At 39.9% G+C, this 21,584-nt stretch overlaps 1 protein-coding gene across 1 annotated transcript; it reads right to left on the bottom strand.

Annotated features, from left to right (window-relative positions):
* Nucleotides 1–2,910: 2,910 nt before the first annotated feature.
* On the bottom strand, nucleotides 2,911–21,129 carry LOC115020198 (inactive pancreatic lipase-related protein 1-like). The gene is made up of 12 exons (XM_029450146.1): nucleotides 21,081–21,129; nucleotides 20,225–20,376; nucleotides 19,067–19,186; nucleotides 17,833–17,967; nucleotides 16,907–17,015; nucleotides 15,354–15,473; nucleotides 14,079–14,195; nucleotides 11,692–11,810; nucleotides 8,078–8,207; nucleotides 6,989–7,103; nucleotides 4,670–4,837; nucleotides 2,911–2,980 (listed from the first exon to the last, which is right to left on the bottom strand). The coding sequence occupies exons 1-12, from the start codon at nucleotides 21,127–21,129 to the stop codon at nucleotides 2,911–2,913; spliced, it is 1,404 nt and encodes a 467-aa protein (XP_029306006.1).
* Nucleotides 21,130–21,584: the final 455 nt, after the last annotated feature.

Genomic DNA, 21,584 nt, shown 5'->3' with positions numbered 1-21,584 from the left:
TCCTGTTTTGTGTGTTCAAGTGTTTCCCAGCTGTGACACAGAGCTGCTTCCTTTAGCTTTTTAGTGGGAAGCATCCCGGACTGTCCTCAAAGCAGAACATGAGACATTCCCAAACGGAGCTAAAATAGTTCTGTTTCCAAACTACAGCACTTGCCTCTACTAATGAATTGATAGTTGCTCTCCCTGAGGTTTCTAACATTTCCCCCTTTAATTATAGGGTTTCTTTTAGGACGTTTTTCCTTGTGCGATGCGAGGGTCTAAGGACAGAGGGTGTCGTATCCTGTACAGTCTGTGAAGCACACTGAGACAAATGTGTCATTTGTGATATTGGGCTATATAAATAAATTTGATTTGACTTGTTTCTCTGAATTTAGGCAAAATAAGGCACATTCCTCAAATGCATGTGGAGAGACTTGTTCTAATGTCTAATGACAGATATTTGATGTTGAAAATTTGGAATTTGGACATAGATAAAAACTGGGTAGCTGGCGTGATCAACTACAATAATTGGCTTACTCAAAAAATACCTAAAACTCCAAGAATGTATGGAATCACAAACCAAATATCATCTGTGAATGCAAAGCAAAAACATCTCTTGATCTAGTTAAATTGTTAAATAACAGCAAAACAGCCCAAACGAGTCGCATGTGCAATAAAAAGCCTGTACTGAACCCTGAGCCTCCATCCAACCTTCCTCTTGTTCACTAGAATACATTCCTTTTTGTACTCTCACATTACTGCTGAATCAATTTATTATGAAGGTCAAACAATATTGTGGTATTCAAAATAGTTTTACTATGGAGGTCAAATAGACTTAACCTTCTTCTTCTTCAGCTTCAGAAAGACACTGAACAATTGAAATCCTCCAAACCCTTTGGCAGTTCACTGTTTCTCTCTGCTCCTTTCAGCATTGTCTTTTGTATTATAACATAATGTAACATTTGTGTTACGTCCTTGTTATTGGACATTCATTTATTGCTTTTGCCTCAATTTTGCAACAACATGCATGTAAATCCTTTACCTCTCTGTTCATGCAGAACTATTCTTGACAACAGTACAATGTAGCTAACGGCCAGGGGTTAAGTTTGTTGTGCAAGCTTCCCCAAGAGGAGCTATTTTTCTCTTGCCACCTACATCTATACCTCACTAATTCATGACCTGTCTTTAAATGCGTTGTTAGTAACAATGCCACCCCCGAAGCTACTGGCTTAAAGATCAGAAAAAGAAGAGGCGCTGTCATTTGCAAATTTCCTTTGACAAACACACATAATTACAGGAATTAGTCCGCTATTTTGTCATTAGCCTTCACTTTCAATGAGCCAATAATGAAAAGAGAAACAAGAGTCAGAGACAAAGATGGCTGTCTTTAGAGGATTTCAAGACACTTTCTCCCCCCACCTTTTAGCCCACACATTCAATTTTCTGTTTTATTAATATTATTAATGCAGTCAAGCTTGAAGCTTTGAAGCCGAGAGTTTTTTCTTCTGATTGGTATTGTGTGAGCACTGATGGCTCAGCTCAGAGGAAGTCAGAGCGATTTCAAATGCACTTTGTTAGTGCCTTGATGAAAATGGCAGCTCGTCTTTTTAAAGCCATATATTTGCGAGCGTGATTACAGGGTGTGTGTTCTAATAAATGAAGCCAAAACAATGACACATAATCAGGACTTCATAAGCCAACGAAAGGCCACGGACAGATTAATAAGTGCTTTGCGGGCACACACGGGGCACACACACACACACACACACACACACACACACACATATTTGGAATTACAGATATATGTGACATATTAGACAGGATTTTGTCCGGGACCATTCTGTATCCAGGAGCAGGAGAAAGCGTTGATCTCACCATGTAATTTACTGTTGATTTGTGTTTGCACAAATGGAGCCTGATGTCTTTCATCATTAATAAGGGTAATATTTACCCTCTCCTTGTCCTGTCAGGCCCTGGCAGTGAGGAACAGTTAGCTTTGTGAAGAGAGAGAAAGACAAGGACGCTAACAGTTGGACATGTGAACTATCCCTCTACTGCTGCTTTTGTTGAGCCTGTTAAAGTGACAGTAATAACACTGCAGTAATGGGGGGCTATAAATAGAAATGAAGTTGTCAGGGATGGTTTTATGTGAATTTATGTGAATTCTCAGTCTACAAAGACTGATAAATAATGAAAGGAGATTGTAAGCATATACTTAAAGATGCACTCCCTGATTTTGTCCCAGCTCACAGATCTCTTTTGGTCATTTTGCATCTCATTGCGATAGTTTTACGTTACTCTGTGGTGATTATGGGTCTCTTTGTATTAGTTTTGTGTCTCTTTGTAATAGTTTTGTGTCTCTTTGTGTTGGTTTTGCATCTTTTTGTGGTCATGTTTAGTCTCTTTATAGTCATTCTACATCTTTAGATTAACATGTGCTTGTCTAAAGGTAGATGACCTCTTATTTGTTACAGTATAGGTGCAAATGTAACTGGTGTTTGCCAGTTGACTTTTGTCCATCTTGGCATCTCACTCACGTGTTGGTGCTGATGGAGGGAAAGAGCCACCTTATACCCTGCACTTCATAGACAGTATATTATCTGCATAAAGGTCAGAACTTGTGACTTTAAATGTTTCCTTTTTCTATAATACCTAACCTCTTATGTCAATACAAACATGCTGTAGGAAAGATAGTCCAGTTTGGGTTTCACATCAGTTCATCACCACCTGCTTTTCTGTTTCTATTTTATTCTCTTTATTTAAGATCTGCACCTTCCTCTGCCATTTTTCCGCGTTCGCTTTAGTGTCTGATCTTTACAGAACACTATTACATCGTGCACAACAGCACAAAGGATGCAATGAGAGATCTGAAGAGGTCTGAATGCAAAATCTTTATTGAAAGACCCTGAGTAACATGGTGATTGTGGCTGGTTAAACTCGGCATGGAAGCACATGCTGAATCACATTCTCTTTCACGTTCTCTGTTCCGCAAAAGAAGACGCTGTGAATGAAGAAGAGGAGAAGAAAGAGAAAGAGACTGAGTGAAACATTATAAAAGACAATGTGGATGGATATTTTGGGTTAAGTATCAATTTTAATCTACTATGTGTCTAAACAGCAGAGTCTCCTATAACTCATTTAAATTATTACTGGAGAATAAATCCTAGTATGTAGTGATTGTTGGAAATCTGTGTGGGCCAAAAAAAGCCAAAATGCATTGACATAAATAATTCCAAAAATAATAAATAAATCTGGAATCAAAATGTAATTGTTTTTGTACAGTTATATCAATTTTGGCTCCAGCACGAGTGAAATATTTTCCCCATCACTATATTGTTATTTATCATTTGAATGATAAAAATAACCCCTCCCCCCACCACCACTAGCGAGCACTAAGGGCAGTCTCATGCTGCCCTCTAGTGGCTAAAGCCAGTCCATGACATGTGCTGTAGTACAGCAGGGAACTGCTCCACACAGCCGACTCACAGCTAAACTCTGATCATCACTTCTTATAAACTCTGATGTTCTGTTTGTGGTCCTGCAGACCAAGGCCCCGAAAAACATATTTAACCTTCATGTTCTTAACACTTCATGACTTTTCCTGATTTTAGACTTTATACTTAACAACAACAATGACTGTTTGGGATATCAGAGACCCCAGATGTAAAAGAAACATGGATAAATACAATGGATGTTCATCTGTGATTTGTGCTGGCAGTTCTAACGCAACACTAATCCAAATCAGTGTAATCCAATGTGAACTTCTCCCCTGCAGTTAATGGGGAGTCTAATGAGCTGTGGCTCAGGAAGTAGAGCGGTCGTCCACTAATCACAGGCTCCATGGTTTGATTCTGAACCCCAAATTGCTCCCTCTGTGCCCCCAGTGTGTGAGTGTGTGTGTGAATGTTTATCTCTCCTGATGAGCAGGTGGCACCTTGTATGGCAGCCTCTGCCCCCAGTGTGTGAGTGTGTGTGGGAATGGGTGAATGCTGGCTTGTGTTGGAGTGGTTGATGGATTTTTGTGATGTTCTATAAACAACTGCTGACCTAAATAAAGCTTCAGATTATTTTCTGTACACTTTAAATTTCACCGCCTTTGTTGACTTATTAATACCAGTATCATTTATCAGCAGCATCCAGAATTGACCTAATTGTCACTGTATTTTCATTGGAAACATCAAATAAATATAAAAATAAAAAACCCTACCTTTACCATTACATCTCTACTGAGAAATTATATATATATATATATATATATATATATATATATATATATATATATATATATATATATATATATATATATATATATATATATATATATATATATATAAAATCAACATATTATAATCAACATAAGCAGACCACATGCCAAGAGCAGTTATTCTATTACTTATTTTGCTGAAAGAGGGCCACCTGATTTTGAAAACCTCACCGCGCCCTGGGAATTATTTTGGACCTAACACTTCATCAGAGTAGCAGAGATGTAATCAGGAACACATTATATATAATTGTAATCATTGTATTAGATACAGCCTATATAACTATCTCCTTATATCCACAAATTGTCTTGGTGAGTATGGCCGATCCTCAACAAGATATTATTGTGTAGGTTTGCTTGATTTTCACTCGTTCTCATCTCACATTAAAGAGTGAGTGCTGCCTGAAAGTAATGTTTACAGAAACTTACATCATCTTGTCTTTTCCTCTCTGCAGCCCCACATCGGATGCACCATACTTGGGTTTTAGGGGGTTAAAGATGTGGTTGTTCCACCGAAACATCACCTCTGTCACATCACCCACGTCCACCTCAGCGTCGATCAGCGCCTCATAGGTCCTTCCAGGCTTCATTACACCCCTAAAGAAATGTCACAACAGATCACAATCAAAACACACTTCAAAAATCTTTCTCCTGGGAAGGCTTTGAAAGGACACTTTGAGCACCATCACTATTGTTCACTCGTTACATACACATTCAATATGTTGCAGTAATATAATACTTCATACTTCAGTTACCATATACACACACACTATACAGTAACAATGCAACTTTTCCTTTGTGATCAGCCACTTCAGCAGACCAAATTCAGTCTCATATTATATATTTTTTATTGGTTTCATCTGGTTTGTGTATCACTCTTACTGTGAAATTTGATCGGTGTGAACAAAAGGCCACAAGGCAAAAGGCACGTTACGGAACTGGATATGGAGTTTTCAATTTCTTTTAAAGTTGAGATTATTCAGTTATATGTGACCTTAAGAAGCAAGCCATCACATCAGAGTGCTTTGTCAATCAGCTGCTCCCTCCTCCACATTACATGGCCAGTGCCATCTTAGTGTGGTCAGCCGTCATTTCTTCAGGCAAAAGGTGTCCATTTCATTTTGTAAAATCTACATGTGGTCAATCAGGAGGAAGCCTTTAAACAAATGTGCTGCATACTGTATTTCTGTTTCACCAGTCTCTCCCAGTCACAGAGGGGTTTACAGCCCTTCCACCTTACTCTCTCCTCCTCAACTACACAGATACATTGTTTTCCTCATGGAGGTAGTAAACTTAGGACCAACGTCCACATGATCAGATGTCCCTTTCTGGATGTGTATCTGCAGAAGATTGCCAGGCAGGATCAGGCATGCAGGTGTGTTGCAGGAGAGGACATAAGGTGACAGTCTTGCTATATCAGTTGTTCTATACACGAAGGTATAGTGAATATGCATAGTTTTGTATTGCATCAATGGAATTAATTTAGTTACATTTTGTGCAATTGGAATTATTATATACAAAAAGCCTATTGAAGCATATCAGAGCATTACTGATTCATTTCTGCGACATACTATAAGGCAGCACAAGCCATGCAATAAAGAAGAGTCCTTCTTAATTGGGCAAAGTCATTGTGTTCTGAGCGTAGTAGTATAGAGATTTGTATAAAAAAAGTGGACATAGTCAACATGACGTCACCCATTGGTTTGTGGACTATAGTTTTGAAGCCTCAAGTTTCTCATTGCCATCTTGGTTTTTAGGAAACAGAAGTGACATGAGAGGGTGGAGCTAAGTACAACTGAACGCTGACTAAGATATATTTTTAGGCGACCATAATATTAATTATTCATGAAAGTTACTGAACTTTGAAGACACAAACTGTGAAAGAGTTAAAGTTCTAAGACGAAAACCTGGACAAAACCCAAACTGGACAACACTGTGTTAGTGACCTGTCAATCACAAGGCAGCCCCTGCTTTATCATCTTTATCACCATAATTTATTAAATTAACTTCATGTTGTGTTGAAGAAAACTTGAAGATTGAGAACATAAATCCATTAAGAAAATGTTTACTGAAGGAATAAATCAAGTCAGGGTCATTTTCTCATAGACTTCTATACAAACAGACTACTGTGCAACCAGCAGAGTCTCCCCCTGCTGGCTCAAGGAGATAAAGCAGCTTTAAGGCACTTCAGCATTGGATTCACTTTTCAGACGCGGAGGTTTGAGTTCTGAGCGTAAAAGTGTTTCTGTTGGTAGGTAGACGTTGTCAGTGTTCTGGACCAAGAGCTGATCCTTACATGCATATCAAGTGTTTTGTTTGCTGTAGTGTATTATGGATGAGAGGATAACTTTTGTGCTGAGCTGCATTTTGATAAAGAGAGCTGTCTGAACAGTGTTTAAAAAGTATAGAGAAATGTGTGTTGCCAATTGAAAAAAGAAAAGTCATATCCACTGCCTCTGCTCTTGCCAAGCAGAGATACTGTGAAAGAGGTGAAAGGTACTCCAGTGGCTGAGCTGTAAAATGACACAATCAGTGATGATCTTTAACTGACCAGATGTCATTTTGGAAGCATGGAGTCACGTGGTCAGATAAGAGAAGCTACAGCTGTTCAAGCTCCCAGGCCTGTTCAACAAACAGAAGCACAACATCCCAGACGAACGAGGCAGGTCCACTTTACCACCATCAGGGATGTCCCATGCACTAAAACCCCTTAGTGTGTTCCACAGAACAATGTTATAATGTTCTTACACATAAAGCTTGTGCTCCTTGGTGCTTTCCTTGTTTCCAGAGAGTGCCACATACATGAAGCCTGGGTTAGGCCAGCTGGGACCATCCAGGGTCACCATCACTCTGTAGCTGTAACCTAGAAATGAAAAGACATCGTCACATTATTTCACCATAGCTCTGGCATAATGTCATTCGTGATACATGCATCCTTTTCAAAAAACACAGAGAGAAGATATCTTCATATGAACAAACAATTATTTTCTACTTAAGTTGCTCAAGTTAGATGGTATATAGTATGCACCGTGTCTGCACTGGTACAAACAGCTATTGGATATTACAACACTTTTCCAAACTCACTTGAGTGTTGTGTGACAAAGTTTAGTGTTATGATCTTGGTTTCTGTTTCCTGTTTTATTTTAGTTTTGGTGCTATGGTGAGATAGGTGTTATTTTTCATTTCAATCAGTTGCTTTCAGCTATCCTAACTAACTGGAAATGGAAAGTAAAAACAGTGGATACAGACAGCTGATGTGTGCACCTATTACCAGGTGTCAGAAATGGTGATCCAAAACAAAAATAAATAGAATCATTTATCATTTCAGTTTACAGAGCAGAGGCCTTACTGATAGCTCATACAGTCTGTTCCTACTGGGAAGATTCATTTAATATTTGAATACCTTGGAAACTGTTTTTCAGAAAAAGTTACAAAACAACAGATTCCTACTCCAGAATCTTTTAATTAAAGTTAGTCTACAAGACAATTTAACCACATGTTCAGCAGCTGCACTGCTCCGATGTGTAAACCTTTCAGGGCGTTAGATTAATGGTTTTGTTTCATGGAGGACAATGCATTTTCACTCTGCCAAAATGTGATGAAAAAGGATTTGTTAAGCCTACTGGAGTGATAAATGGTACTAGCCCATAGAACACTTTGTTTATTATCCTTCAACTTAGTTGAAAGTATAAAAAAATACCAAAACTGGAGATACCAATTTTTCTGTGGAAAGCTATCTTATGAAAATGTGTCAGTGGTTCCTTACATACAATCTAAACAGTGAGTTCTTACAACCTATGTGTAAGTCACACTTACAAGGAAGGGCATGGTACTTACGACCGAAGGGCTCTGAACTGCCTGTGTTGAGGAAGTACTTGGTCTTTGAAATGCCATCAGTCACAGTGAACCTGTCAGCATGGGAGCCCATCAGAGGACACGTGTTGTCTTCACATGGGAAACACTTTCCCTGTGAAGACAAGAACATGGTGAGGTGTGAAGAATGAGCTCATCCCATGATGGAGTGTATGAGTCTTTTCTTGTCAATGAATAGTCAGGGAAAAGTGACAACCCAAAAAGAGTTACTCTGCGGGAACAGGCGGACTTTGTGGCTGTCAGCTATGGCTGCAGGAACAACACCAGACAGGAGAGCGTTTACGAGGTGAACGACAAGGAGGTGCTGTCATCTCTCAACAGGGACATAGTCATATGAGGTCATGCTCGGCACTCCCCCAGCCTCCTTTGATCGGGACATGTGTCCAAAGCAGGGATAAACTGTCATTAACACCAACAGCTGCAGATACAAACCCTCCCCATGGAAGACATGAGGGAAGTCCATTTATATCGCCCCCTCAGCTGCAACAAAAATCCAATCTTGCCGAATCAACTTCTAAAACCAAAGAAATGGTTCACAGCCATATCAGTGTCATACAGCAACAGGTGGCGTCCCATACACATGCTGGGATGGTAGAGATATGGGCCCCTTCTCCTTCTCAGTCACTTTTTGAATTGAGGACATAAGATGCCTCCCAGCTCCCTCTTCTATGGCCTGTACCACCAGAAGCTTTGATAGGATCATAAAAGCTGCTCTAGACACTATTCTTATGTACAAATCCGGCTAACTTTTCATACAACTTACTTGCAACTGTAACACAGACAAATGTCCTGTTCTACACAAACTGTTTGAATCCATTGACCCAAATTAACCAAATTAACAGGAATTGTGTATGGTCACTAGTGGCACAAATCTATACTAGCATTTATAACAATAACAGATCAATCATTTCAGTGGAATTGCAGCAATTAGTGGATTCACTCGTGGAGGTGAAGTACATCAGGTCAGATCTTTCCCATAGATCTGAACTTTCACATGCTTTTGAGAAATTGTAAACCATCTTGACAGTGCTGACCTTTGAACCAGAGATTTCCAAATGAAAGCTTTAATATTAGCCGTGGTGCACAATCCAATTTGTTATTATCCTGTTCTGTTGCAGTATGATGTGGCATGAGGTTTGATGTCTGTAATGAGATGGGACTAACCGACCAAGCCAGATAGCAAGGAAGCTAACTTGGCTTGCTATTGTGACCGGCTAGTGCTAGCATGTAAAGGCCCTGTCACACACATGTATGCTGGCGTATACAAAATATCGGCAATACGTTGATATAAATTAAGGGTAAGTTGTGATCATTTGTAGGACGCAGATGATACGCCGAACACGCCAGACATACGGCCCTGTCACACAGTTCCGTATGGCAGAAACATATGCCGACGTATATGAAAAGTAGCTCAAGATTTGTCAGAGTCCAAATACGTCCAACTTTTATACAGCGGTGTTGTAGCTGACGTATACATAACAAATTATTATACGTATTGATAACCTATTGATAGCGTATCACTTACTTATTTAAAACGTATCAGAGCGTCTGGCCAACGGAGCTGGAAAAGTGCCATTTGGTTCACGTCACGCTGATGCTGGAGAACAGAATGTACTCATGTCGCAGCCTCTCAGCCATATTTTTGTATACGTTACGCATTCGTTTTGTATAAGTAAGTGATACTCTATCAATAGGTTAGACATGTGTATCTGTATACGTTCACTTTTCCGAATGAAAAATTGGACGTATTTGGACTCTGACAAATGTTCATATATGCCAGCATACGTTTCTGCCATACGGAGATGTGTGACAGGGTCTAAACGAGGTTAGATTGTATATAGTCACTTCTTCACCATGCTTCATGCACCAGCTATTTCACAAGGACACACAAATTAATTTCCTTGTGCCACTTTCTGGTCTGACCACGTTCTAAGGCTAGATCTGAATGGTACAAAATGATGTCCTTTGCCTCTACTCACCACTTTTCCTAGCCTAACGCGAGTCATGAGGTGCAGTATGTAGGCACCACTACATTTTAGAAGGATATATTGTACTTTTTGCAAAACAACATTTATCTGACAGAAGAAGTTAGATAAAGTTACTAGTTACATGGCAGATAAAGAGTGTACATAGAAAACATCAATCTACAATTTGATGCATTGTTACAGGCCTAGACTGAAATCAAGTTAGTTCCACCTTAACCAGTTACAGTTTTACAAAGCTACTTATGTGTCAATGTATCTGTAATAACAATACAAGATGGCTATACTGTAGGCTATATATAATAAGTTCACAATCTGAAAGGGGAAAATATGCACAATTACATTCGAGAGTTATGTATATTTTGCTGATAATACTTCCATACTTATGAGAAGTAACATTTTGAATGCAAGTCTTTTAATTGTAAAGTATTTTTACATTTTGGTACTGCTACTTTTACTTAAGTAAAATATTTTGTGTATATAATGCTTCTTCCTCCATGGTTAAAGTCATGACAAAATGTAAAAGAGAAATTAATAGGGAACCAGAATACTAAGAAATTGAACATGACTGTAGTATTAAGGATGGTCTTGTGTGCACGTGCTCATACCTAAACGACAGAAAAGGTTGTTTGCCCATAACTCCCAAAATGACATATGACCGTACCGTAGGCGCACGATGTTGAACGGTCGCCGTTTTAAACATGTGGGTAACAAGGTGAACTGAAACCAAACCACTTGGTAAGTTAATTACGTTATGTAAAAAATAAAATAAGTCAACATTAAGTTCTGCTCAACACAGGACCCAAACAGAGGCCTCCTGAGTGAAAGTCCTGCGTTTGTTTGATCCATCCATCCTCCCCAACCTACTCCCTATGTGGATGGTGTTGCTCTTTATACTACGTCATCTAACTTCCTCCTTTGTTCCTGTCACAATAAAAGTTAATATGGGTCGTAAAAAGCTGCTTGTACGGACAACTATACAATGTGTTGCCTTTTGTTCGCACCAATCAAATTTCACAGTAAGAGTGATACATAAACCAGATGAAACCAATACAAGAAACCTGTACTGTATAATATGACACATACTGGGAGTTATGGGCACTCTGCTGGAGTGGTTAATCACAAAGGAAACATGATATTGTTACTGTGTAGTATATGTGTATATAGTACTATTATTGCATGAAGTATTGTATTATTATTATTATTATTACTGCTATATATTGAAAGAGTAAATAACGAGTAAACACATCTGCACCCAACTCTGTTACAGTGATGGTGCTCAGATTGCCCTGTACGGAGGACAGTCTCTCTGTTCCTTATTACAGTGAGGTTATTTAGGCTAAAGGGCGTAGGAAAGGAAAAATTGAAGCTTAGCATTTTGAGAATTCTACCTGGTACTATCAGGGCCTCAACTTAAGTACTTCCAGGTCTGCGGGGAACTCGGTTATTAAAAAAGACTTCATGGCTAAAAGAAGATATTTAAATCTGTAGAATGGGAAATTTACTAATGTCTCTATATGTAAAGCTTGCATAAAACAACCCTCTTGGACAGGCACTAGTGGAACTGTAATACTCTTAGTTGTATCAAAGACTTACAGCAGCAAAACTGTCCTTGTTGGGGCAGGGGAATCCTACAAAGCCTTGGGATTTAACCATGCTCTCGCTGTAGTACTCGTAGGATCGCACATGGTTGCAGGCATCAAATCTCCTGGTACCTGGCAAAAAATGTATTGAAAAGAGAGTAAGGTAATGAGGAATAAAGAGATGTAAATATACAATTGAGTCTTGAATTTTGTATAGGTACATATGAACTCATGACCCTCTGACCATGGTTGTTATGCTTTGCTGAGCACGAGAAAGATTTGGGTGTTTAGAAGACTGAGAAGCTGTCAACTCAGAGAGAGAATTACTTTAAAATATAATGACATCACCTGCTATGATTTTGAATGTAATCGGCACTGGAAATAAGTTTAGGAAGAAGTAACAGTTTTGAAAGTAAAACAATAATAAGGAGAATCTCAGAGAAAGAATGTGTGACAGGCAGAGACAGAGGTCATAGCTTCTGTTGTTTTTCTCTTCCAGTACAAGGCAAACACCAGGCGCTCCAAGACCTCCAGCTATGCAGCCCTGGCTCCGACTCTCCCTATCATATCTATAGGATCAAAAGTGGCAGATTCAGCTGTGCCAACACACCCCCCCCCCCCCTCCAGACTCAGGCATGGCACCAATGCTGCTACTTGAGCCTTGCGACTCAGCGGCACATTTCAAGAGAAGGCCATCGTCATCCATATTAGAAAATATTTGCTCAGATAGGTCCAGCAGGAATAACTCTGCCTGGGGTTTCTTTATAATTTTTCCATTGGGACAACCACAAGGGGCTCTGTATTGTAAGTTGCATGGTTGAGAAAATAGGATGCATGAGTTATTGTGTTGTATTTTATTGAAAAAGCCTACAATAAATCCTTCCTATATAAAGGTGCTAATGTTCAGTTTTTTAAACTATTATTTATTATTATTGTTTATTTAGTTACTCATGTCCATGTACATACTGTAGGTTATAGTCAGAACTGATTTTCATTTGAAATTTTTCAGTTTTAATGAAATAATCAATTGTTTGTTTGAATTCAATATTAACCTTCATCATGGTTAGTATTGTCTCCATCTCATGGGTTTTCTTCAAAGTACCAAACAGAAGGGTCTCTGGAAAGTTTTGACTCTCAAACAATGCATGCTGGGAGGTCTTTAGCTTCCACCTCCAGAAGAACTTTTTGTGCCTCCTGTGGGGGAGGCTGGGGACATGGAATCCGAAATGGCCAGCGGTGAAGGAGCCCTTCAAGCTGAAGAAAGAGGCCTTTCTGGCTTGGTTGATCCAGGGGTCTCTCTGGCTCGCTCAGGGTTGGGAGTGAGTCGCTTCCCCAGGGGAAGCGAGGGAGAGAGAGAGAGATCTGGAATGCCCTGCGTAGCCTGCTGAAGACACCGGATAAGACTTGAAAAATGTATTGATGAGTTTACTAAACTCATTTAAGCATGTTTCTAAAGCATAATCGAAGACCTCCCAGCATGCATTGTTTGAGAGTCAAAACTTTCCAGACTTTCTGGAGAGGGGCCTCAGACAGATGTTCCCAGTTCACCCTCACTAAACATTAGTGTTTACCAGGTCTGCCTCCCCACCATCTGATCTAACTCATCATCAGGTGGTGATCGGTTAACAGCTCTGCTCCTCTCTTCACATGTGGCCGCAGATCTAATGATACGAGCACAAAGTGATTTTTGGCCTAGGGTGTTCTTGTACCAAGTACAATTATGAACCAGCCGCTCCAATATGATGTTTGTAATAGTCAATCCATGACTAGCACAGAAGTCCAGATCAAACAGGCCGTTCCTTCAAATCCCCTACCTCCAGGTTTCTCCAAGTCCCCCATCAGTATCCTTTCTATGATGCCTCCCAGAGCCTCCAAGAAGGCCGGGCACTCTCACTGTGCATAAGTACAAACAATTTGCAGTTGCATAGAGGCCACCCTCTTGTTCCCTGGGATGAATTCCAACACAGCGGTGCTCAGCTGGTAGGGTTGTGAGTATGGGTATTTTTCGTGCTGTGCCCAGCCAGGCCACCTGGCCCAGCTACCAGAGGCTCGCCAGGGAGCTCCCCCCCCGCGCCCCAGTTTTCCTTTTCCCAGCGAGGTGTTACAACTCCTTTCGGTAGTGAATCGCTACTGGACCCTTCATCATTCAAGTGATCATTTCAATTCATAACGCTCTTGATAAATGGTAAAATAATTTTTTCGAATTCTAGCGTTTGCCGGTTTTATTGAACTAGCATTAACAAACACAACAAGAGCAAAATAGCCAACATGACAGTGTGAAGGACTGCAATCGTTGTTTGGGTGGCAGAAAAAATATGATTATACTAAAATTGTGTATACTAAATCATTGTCATCATTGTGTTTCCATTTTGTATATTAAAATGTGTCGATTTATTTCACCCTCCCAGATGGCATCCAGGTCAGTGGGTCTGCCTTTGTTGGCAGAGCAGCCAGGCATCAGTTCTCCTCCATTGGGGTAGAAGTCAATGTGGCCAACAGACTGTGACATCCCCAGACCTGACAGCATGGCAACAGAAATCACAGAAATCAAGATTTAATGAAGACGATAAAGCCTTAGTTCCCTTATATTAACCTTTATGATACAAGTTGGACAAATAGCATACAAATGGTAAATTGAAATTGACTGAAAATGTTTTTGTAATTGGCTGGTTACTCCTTTTAGTGTGTGGCCAATAACCAAAATTCCCTCATCTCGTGTCAAGGATAAATATCATTCAGTAGCTTCACGCTTCCTTTCTGTATGCTGTGAGCTCCCTGTTCTCCTTCAGTCAGGCCGATGTTCCGGTCCTCAGTGTGGTGTGTGTACATCTGGTTGGCATGCATCAGTAGCAGACGCTCTATAACAGTTGCTGTTCTGCTGGTTGCAGGATGTAGGCCGACATACATCTGCTTGCCTTGTTTCCCTTGCGTTGCGTTCTTTAGTCTGTTTACTCTGCTTTAGTTGTAGTTTTGCTGTTTTGTTGCTCAATGTTTAGCCTGCCTTTAGTCACAGACTCAACCAGTCTCTACTTAGACTGTTCAAATGATACAAATGATTTAAAACTCAGTTTCTGATTTGTGAAAATGAAAAGAATACTACTGGTTTACAGTACTGCCATAACATGGCCTTTGTTGTTTGACAATGACAATCAACTGAAGTCTACGTCTTTCCATTTAATTTTTGGTTGCTATGGAGATCTCCTTTTTCTCGCTTCAAAATAAAAGTAGAAAAGGTATTTTTAACATTTGAAAAACAACCAAAACAACTTCATAGATTGGCTAGTTAGTTCATTACCTTTCCTCTAACTGGCCACGGTCGACATCTGTCACTGCAATGTAATATTCCTCACTTTTGCCTTTACTTTGGCCTGTGTTAGAAGTGCCATCATTGCGACTGTTTTTCATTTTTTTATCTTATTTTTGCATTATCTACAAACAACTTCGCGACCCCCCCTGTTGAAGACCTATGCTGTAGACTAATGACACGGCTATACTTGTTTTGAAAAGCACTGAATATTGTTTTTACATTGTTTCTGTAAGTATTATCACATTGTAAAACTATTACAACATATAGTACTTATTTGAGCTAGAGTTTTAGAAAGTAGAAAAAGTGAAGACATTAATCGAATTCTACCAAACATAATCTCATTCAATATTATCAACAGTGATATGTACCAAGTTTGGAGTTGAAAGGAAGTCCATCAGTGTGAATGACATCCACAAAGGCGGCGTCGCTGGTGTCCAGGCGTACAGTAGCATGAGTGTCCTGGAAGTAAGGTTCAGCTGGGTCCAGTCCTGAGCAGGAGGAAAGCTATTCTTAATGGAAGGCCTGCATCCAACAGATCCCATTACTGGAGCTAGTTTCTAAAAAACATTGTTGTTATCACATATTCAGACATGTATAAGGTTAGTCACATACTGTATGTAGAAACAAGAACACCCTTTACCCAAAATTAAGATGCTGTAGATTGCAAAAAAGAAATAGTGGTGTCAGATGGGAATTCCTTGAGAAATAACAATTCAATCAGAATTAGCCAAGTCCAAAATGCCTTATAAGTAGAAGCTAATGTGATACGCTGGTGCAGTCTACGTGTTATTATGTAAAATTATTAACAGTATTTTTAAACATTTTTAAAACTCTTTAAAAAAAGATTAAAAAAAACACATTTTCTAAATCATTGTCATATAAACCAGGTCCAAAAGAATGTAGTGGTATCTTATTTATACGCACCAAGTAGTGGTGTCTTATTTGCAGTGGCGGGCCGTGCATTTCCCACCTAGGCCTTCAGTGATGTCCTACACACTCCTACCTGAATTATTCCACCTCTTAATACCATCATTATGACGCATAGTCAAGTACAACAGAGTTATATTAATATTTCCGAAGCATTTATAATCAATAAATCTGTATTTCCCTATTTTTGTTCACCCTTTCGTTGTGGAGCTCCATTTCCCTGCGCACTTGTTCGTTGAGCTGTAGATCCTCTCGGGTGTCCCAAAGGTTTTGCTTGTAAGTGCCCAGCCGTGCTTTGGTGTCTCGTTGCTGCCTTGGTTAGACAACTCAAGTTTCCAAACCCTGTGTGGCTCCAAACACCAAATCGATCAGTTGTAAATAGCAGGCATTCCCAGCAGTACAATTTGCAGTGCCTCTCGGAGGCTGTGAGCCAGGGGTACCGCTCGTAGTTAGTGATTTGAAAGTGGCGGACAAACCCTGTGATAGTCTCACTAGCATCGGGGTCGGCCATTCTCTTCTCACAGTGTCTAGCTTTTCTTGAAAAGTTCGTCTTGAAAATGGCGTAATTATATCTACGACCAAATCGATCTCTTCTCCTCCTTCAGCCATTGTGGGTTGGAAAAAACAGCTTGTAGGAATCTAAAGTAGCTCGTTCAAGTTCAGTTTGCTAGCTCTGCATAGCTCTGCATCTCAATAGTGCGTATCCAATCAAAAGATGTGGACGTGCTGACGTTATCGTACACCTGCTAGCTGGCCCCGGTGTCGCCAACTCGAAATCTGATTGGTTAACGCCACAGTTTTGTTTCCGTTCACTTTATGCAACAGGCGCCCGCACTGTTGATTCTGAAGGCCTAAGGGCAGATTTCTTGGACCCTGGCAACACATTATGACTGAAATATTCTGATGATGTTTAGGCCAGCAGAGAAGGCCTTGCTGTCCCTGACGGCCCACCACTGCTTATTTGTAAAGTGTGAGTATTGCACAGCAGGTTTACCTGTGATGCGTGCGAGGCCGGGGATCCTGCTACCAGCGTCTCCTGCAGCGTGAGCTCCGAGGCTGTGTCCGATAATATGGAACTTATTAGCCTGTTGCTTGTAGTTGCCCTATGTCACGCAACATGTGTGTTAAATTCAAAGATACTGTATCGACCACACTATCACACATACAGTACGTCACATGGAAAATAATCCTCAAACATGTAAACAGTACACACAATGAAACTTAGAATCTGCATTTAACCCATCCTAGTATTAGGAGCAGCAGGCAGCCATTATATATACACATATATATATATATATATATATAAAGCACCTTGGCATTGCCCAGGAGGTGAGCTGGCACCTCTCCAGTCCAGACTCCATACTTTGTCCTTTCTGGGACTTGACCCGTCAGTACAGACTGAGCTACTGCTGTCTGTGCCCTCTCCACCCTGTCTGTTCTGCAATTTGAATTACATTTTTTGGATTCTGTCATGACACTGATAATCAGCTGTTTTAATGTAGTAATATAAAAACATTTCACATACATTCTGTGTATGAGCATGTAGATATGTGCTCCATCAATTTTGAAAGTCTTTTTAAAAATCTGTCTCTACCCGAACTTCATGGAAGTACAATACTTAGAGCTGGAATACTCCTTCAAAGGAACCTGTCCAGCAGTTAGGGGAATACGTTTGTATGCTGTTATATGGAAAATTAGTTTTATTTTACCACTACAGAGAGAGGTCCAGGATGTTTTATAGCCCACCATAGGGAAAAGACTGCCCAGCCTTATCAAAAGTTAAAAGCATACCTACAGTATCTCTGTACTAGGAATCAGACAGCAACAAAGATTATTTCCCAAAAGTCAGTGCCTTTGAGAAGGAATACTCTCAATATAGGTGTGAGTGATGTGATATGGTTAGTGAGGTGACATATTTACCATGAGGAATGTGATCATGGATGCCACCTGGGCGGACACCACCCTGGCATTATTGGCAGCCTGGGCATACTGAGTCTTCACACCTTTCTTCCATTCCACAGCAATGCAGTTCACATTCTCCCACTTCAGCATAACCTGGAAACAGCAACATGTTAGTCGACAAAGATTTGTATGAAATTAAGGGTTAAAGGATTAGTTCTCCCAATTTCCAAAAACGTATTTTGTTACTTACCTGTAAAATAAAATATTTATTCATATAGCACTTTTCAAAATAAAAGCAAAGCCAAGAGAACACGGTATGATGACATGCTTCATCACCTGCTGCACCAGCATGGACCGCAGGGCGCTGGGGAAGGTGGAGCGCACGGCCAACACATCACTGGAGCCTGCACCTCAGGAGGAACTTCTACCCTCATCGCCTATTAATTTATTTTCTCAAAGGGATATTTACATTTTTTATTGCTTCCTATATTTTGTTTATATTTTATTTTATTGTATTGTATTTTATGTGTCTTTTTATATTTACTTATCACAGTTTTTATTTAATTAAGAGAATCTCCCAGCAAAAGCATTTCACCTGATTGTAGTTGTATAACAGAAGTGACAATAAACATCTTAAATCTTGACTATATCAAACCTTAGAAATATTTTTTTATGGGCCAAACGTTGAATAAGAAAAGAAGAAATCAGCAGTTATTGGTAGAAGAAACAAGGAAGCTTAGCAGCAAAATGTATGCAGATTTAAGTGTAAAGTGAACAATAATGCCTCTAACAAGCTGAACTAACAGGCAACATGTTGATTTGAATCACAGCTTAACCCTCTTCAATGTCACCACTGAGTAGACGACAGACGGCCCAAAAAAACGTTCCTAACTGAATTTTTAGAGCCACGTTGTGTTGCCACTTTTCTGGACTTCTTTTGGGTCTTAAACTATTTTAAAATGTAAATAAAACACTTGATGTCTGAATTATATGATTATTATATACAGTATATTATTGAAGGAAAGAAGAAGGATTAAATCTTACAGCTCATTACAAACTTTTGAATGGTGTTGTATGTTGTGCTTATTCCTAAACTAATTTGTGCTACACCAGATCACCACAAACTAATTAGAGAGACGATGGAGACATAGGCCCGGGGCCTCCTTGGGTTCATACAGCCCAGAAGGCCTTCACGTCTAGTGTTTCTTCAAAGAACATCCATGAAGGATTGTTTAAATGTGGGCCTTCTTACCTTACACATCTCCTGTGGCCAGTCCTCATCATCTTTTTTCAAATAACCAGGAATGATGAACCGAGTTTTTCTCAACCCGCTGTAGTTTGATGACTCGATGTTTTTGTCAGTCTTGATCTCCTGACAGTGTCGACAGAAAAGCAAAGATGAATACATTAAAAGCTTAAAGGATAGGTTTACAATGTTACAAGTCTGTCTGAATACAATACTTGCGTGTCCACATGTACATTAAAAGCATTGTTGCTGTAAATGTTCCTTATGTCCACAGTGGCCACAAAGAGATCCCTTCGTAAAGTAACTAACTCCACAGAGCAGTTTTGAACAAAGACAATTCAGTGACGTTGATGTGAGGCTTCAACAGTCTGAGTTAGACAATCTTTCAGAGTTGTGGTCCTTATAGAATCAAAGCATTTGTGTTACTGTCCCTCTGTCACAGCTCATCAAGGACACACTGTTAGTTTTTAATAATAGAATAGAATGGGAGGGATGAAACCCTCTTTTTAATGGTCACACATGCAGAGCACACAGCAGACACAGTGAGATGTGTTCTCTGCTTTTAACCCATCCTAGTACCAGGCGCAGTGGGCAGCTAATGTACAGCGCCCGGGGAGCAATGGGAGTGAGGGTGGAAGGGGGATGTTCGATGCCTTGCTCAAGGGCACCACAGCAGGGCAGGAGGTGAACTGGGACCTCTCCAAGTAGCAGTCACACTCCATTGTTTTAGGTCAGGTCGGGGACTTGAACCAGCAACCCTACAGTTCACAGTCCAAGCCCCTACTGACTGAGACACTGCCGGAAAGCCCGAAGAGAGAATTTAATACAAAAAAAAACTGTAACTATGAATGAAACCCACCTGATTTGTCTGACTGCTGAAGCCTCATATTGCTTCCATCTAAACATAAGACTGTATTTTTTGCACAGACTGAGGACTGGATTTAGTCCCCCATCCTTTATGTGAGGTCGCTTTAGAAGGGGATCTCTTTGTGGCGAGTATGGACAAGAAGAGAAAATTTAGCAACCAATAACCATTTCAGTATTGTTTTTAAATAGAGTTGAACAAATGTGAAACTTCTTTTATTGATGTATTTATCCACGATGAGACACAACAACTAATTTTAAGCTGTAATCAGGCAAAAATAAAATAAAACCTCCTCTTGCCTGGTAGTAACGGTTCCTCTGTGTGAAGAGGAGGAAGCGGGTGCCAATGTCGTCGGGGTGCCAGGGCAAGATGGAGGCGGGTCTCTGAGCAGTGCCCCCCCAGGGATCCAGGTCATCAAAGCAGCCTAGCTCATTGAAACAGACCTCGGCCGCTGTGGAGAACACACCACTAACATAAAACCCTCACCTCCCATATGGAGTGAATTTCTCAATCGCAGTTTTGATATCTCAGACAAAAAATAATAGAGTTTTTAAAGGTTTAAAGTTTTTAATCTTCCGAGCTAAATAATGTTTTTTACATTACTTTCAGCAAGAAATGACAGATGAACCTTAAATGAAAGTTGCAAACGGTGCGTCTTGATAATATTTTATTAATTTATATATTTTATATATATATTATTTTATTATAATATAGCTGTAAGCTTATTCACATCAGTAGTCCCCTGACAGATCAAAACAAAGAGTACAAACATACTGCATCTCATGTTATCCATCCTCCATATCCAAAGTTTTCTGGGAGAAATATACCAAATATGTCAGGTTGCATGTGTAAAAAGAATGCATAAGACATTCAGAGTATTTGCATTGGATTGAATTGTGCACACATAAGGGACATGGACTCAGTTTATGAGTTTATGATACTGTCAGGCAAATTAAAGCTTTGCTTGATTTGAAGACAGCAAGTGCAGAGCTACTTAAAGCGAAACAAAGAGGAAACCTGGATGTTAAGAGGTTCCAAATGCAGAAAAGCACGAGCAGCTTGAAATAAAATTTAAAAACAACAAACAAACCACCTCAATCCTCATTTACTTTGACATTTCAGTAAAACTGAATCTAGAAATTCAAGTCAACTTACCATATGATGTGCCAATGAGGAAGCAGAGCAGACTCCACATGTGTAACATCTGTGGACATGAGGAGTTTTAGTTGTAAAGAAGTGAAACAAAGGAATGAACAGGGTCGTGCTGTGTACCTACCTTGAGCCCAGACAAGAAGGTTGTGAACCAACTCTGCACTACTTTAAATACTCCAGCCAGATGCCTTTTTACCCACGTAGCAGTGGGAAACACACAGGTGAAAGATAGACTGACATGTGAGAGGTCAAGAACAGGTCACTTAATAGTTAGCTTACATGTGTTCTTCAGACGTGTACTTAATGCCTTTACCTTCAGAATGTGAACAGATGTGAACATCAGAACATCAGTAGATATCTTCAGCTAACAGAAGGACATAATCACAGGTCTATTCCATACCAGCAGCAGGCAGATATAATCTCCAGAATGCTTCAACACAGTTTAGAGCACACAGCCAGCCGCGGGTGAACTGTAGCTGATCCAATAAACTACTGTAAGTCCCCCTA

The sequence above is a fragment of the Cottoperca gobio genome, chromosome 15 (assembly GCF_900634415.1).
Source record: "Cottoperca gobio chromosome 15, fCotGob3.1, whole genome shotgun sequence".
NCBI classification, from domain to species: Eukaryota; Metazoa; Chordata; class Actinopteri; order Perciformes; family Bovichtidae; genus Cottoperca; species Cottoperca gobio.
Note: the sequence above shows the minus strand (reverse complement) of the source record. Positions and strands in the feature narration are given on the sequence as shown.

Excerpts from the sequence above, each read along its gene's own strand:
- LOC115020198 (XM_029450146.1), bottom strand. The coding sequence starts at position 21,129 with ATGTTACACATGTGGAGTCTGCTCTGCTTCCTCATTGGCACATCATAT. Across the intron at positions 17,016-17,832 it reads CCATGATCACATTCCTCATG|GGCAACTACAAGCAACAGGC; the intron begins GTAAATATGTCA and ends TGCGTGACATAG. Across the intron at positions 14,196-15,353 it reads TCCTTTCAACTCCAAACTTG|GTCTGGGGATGTCACAGTCT; the intron begins GTACATATCACT and ends CCATGCTGTCAG.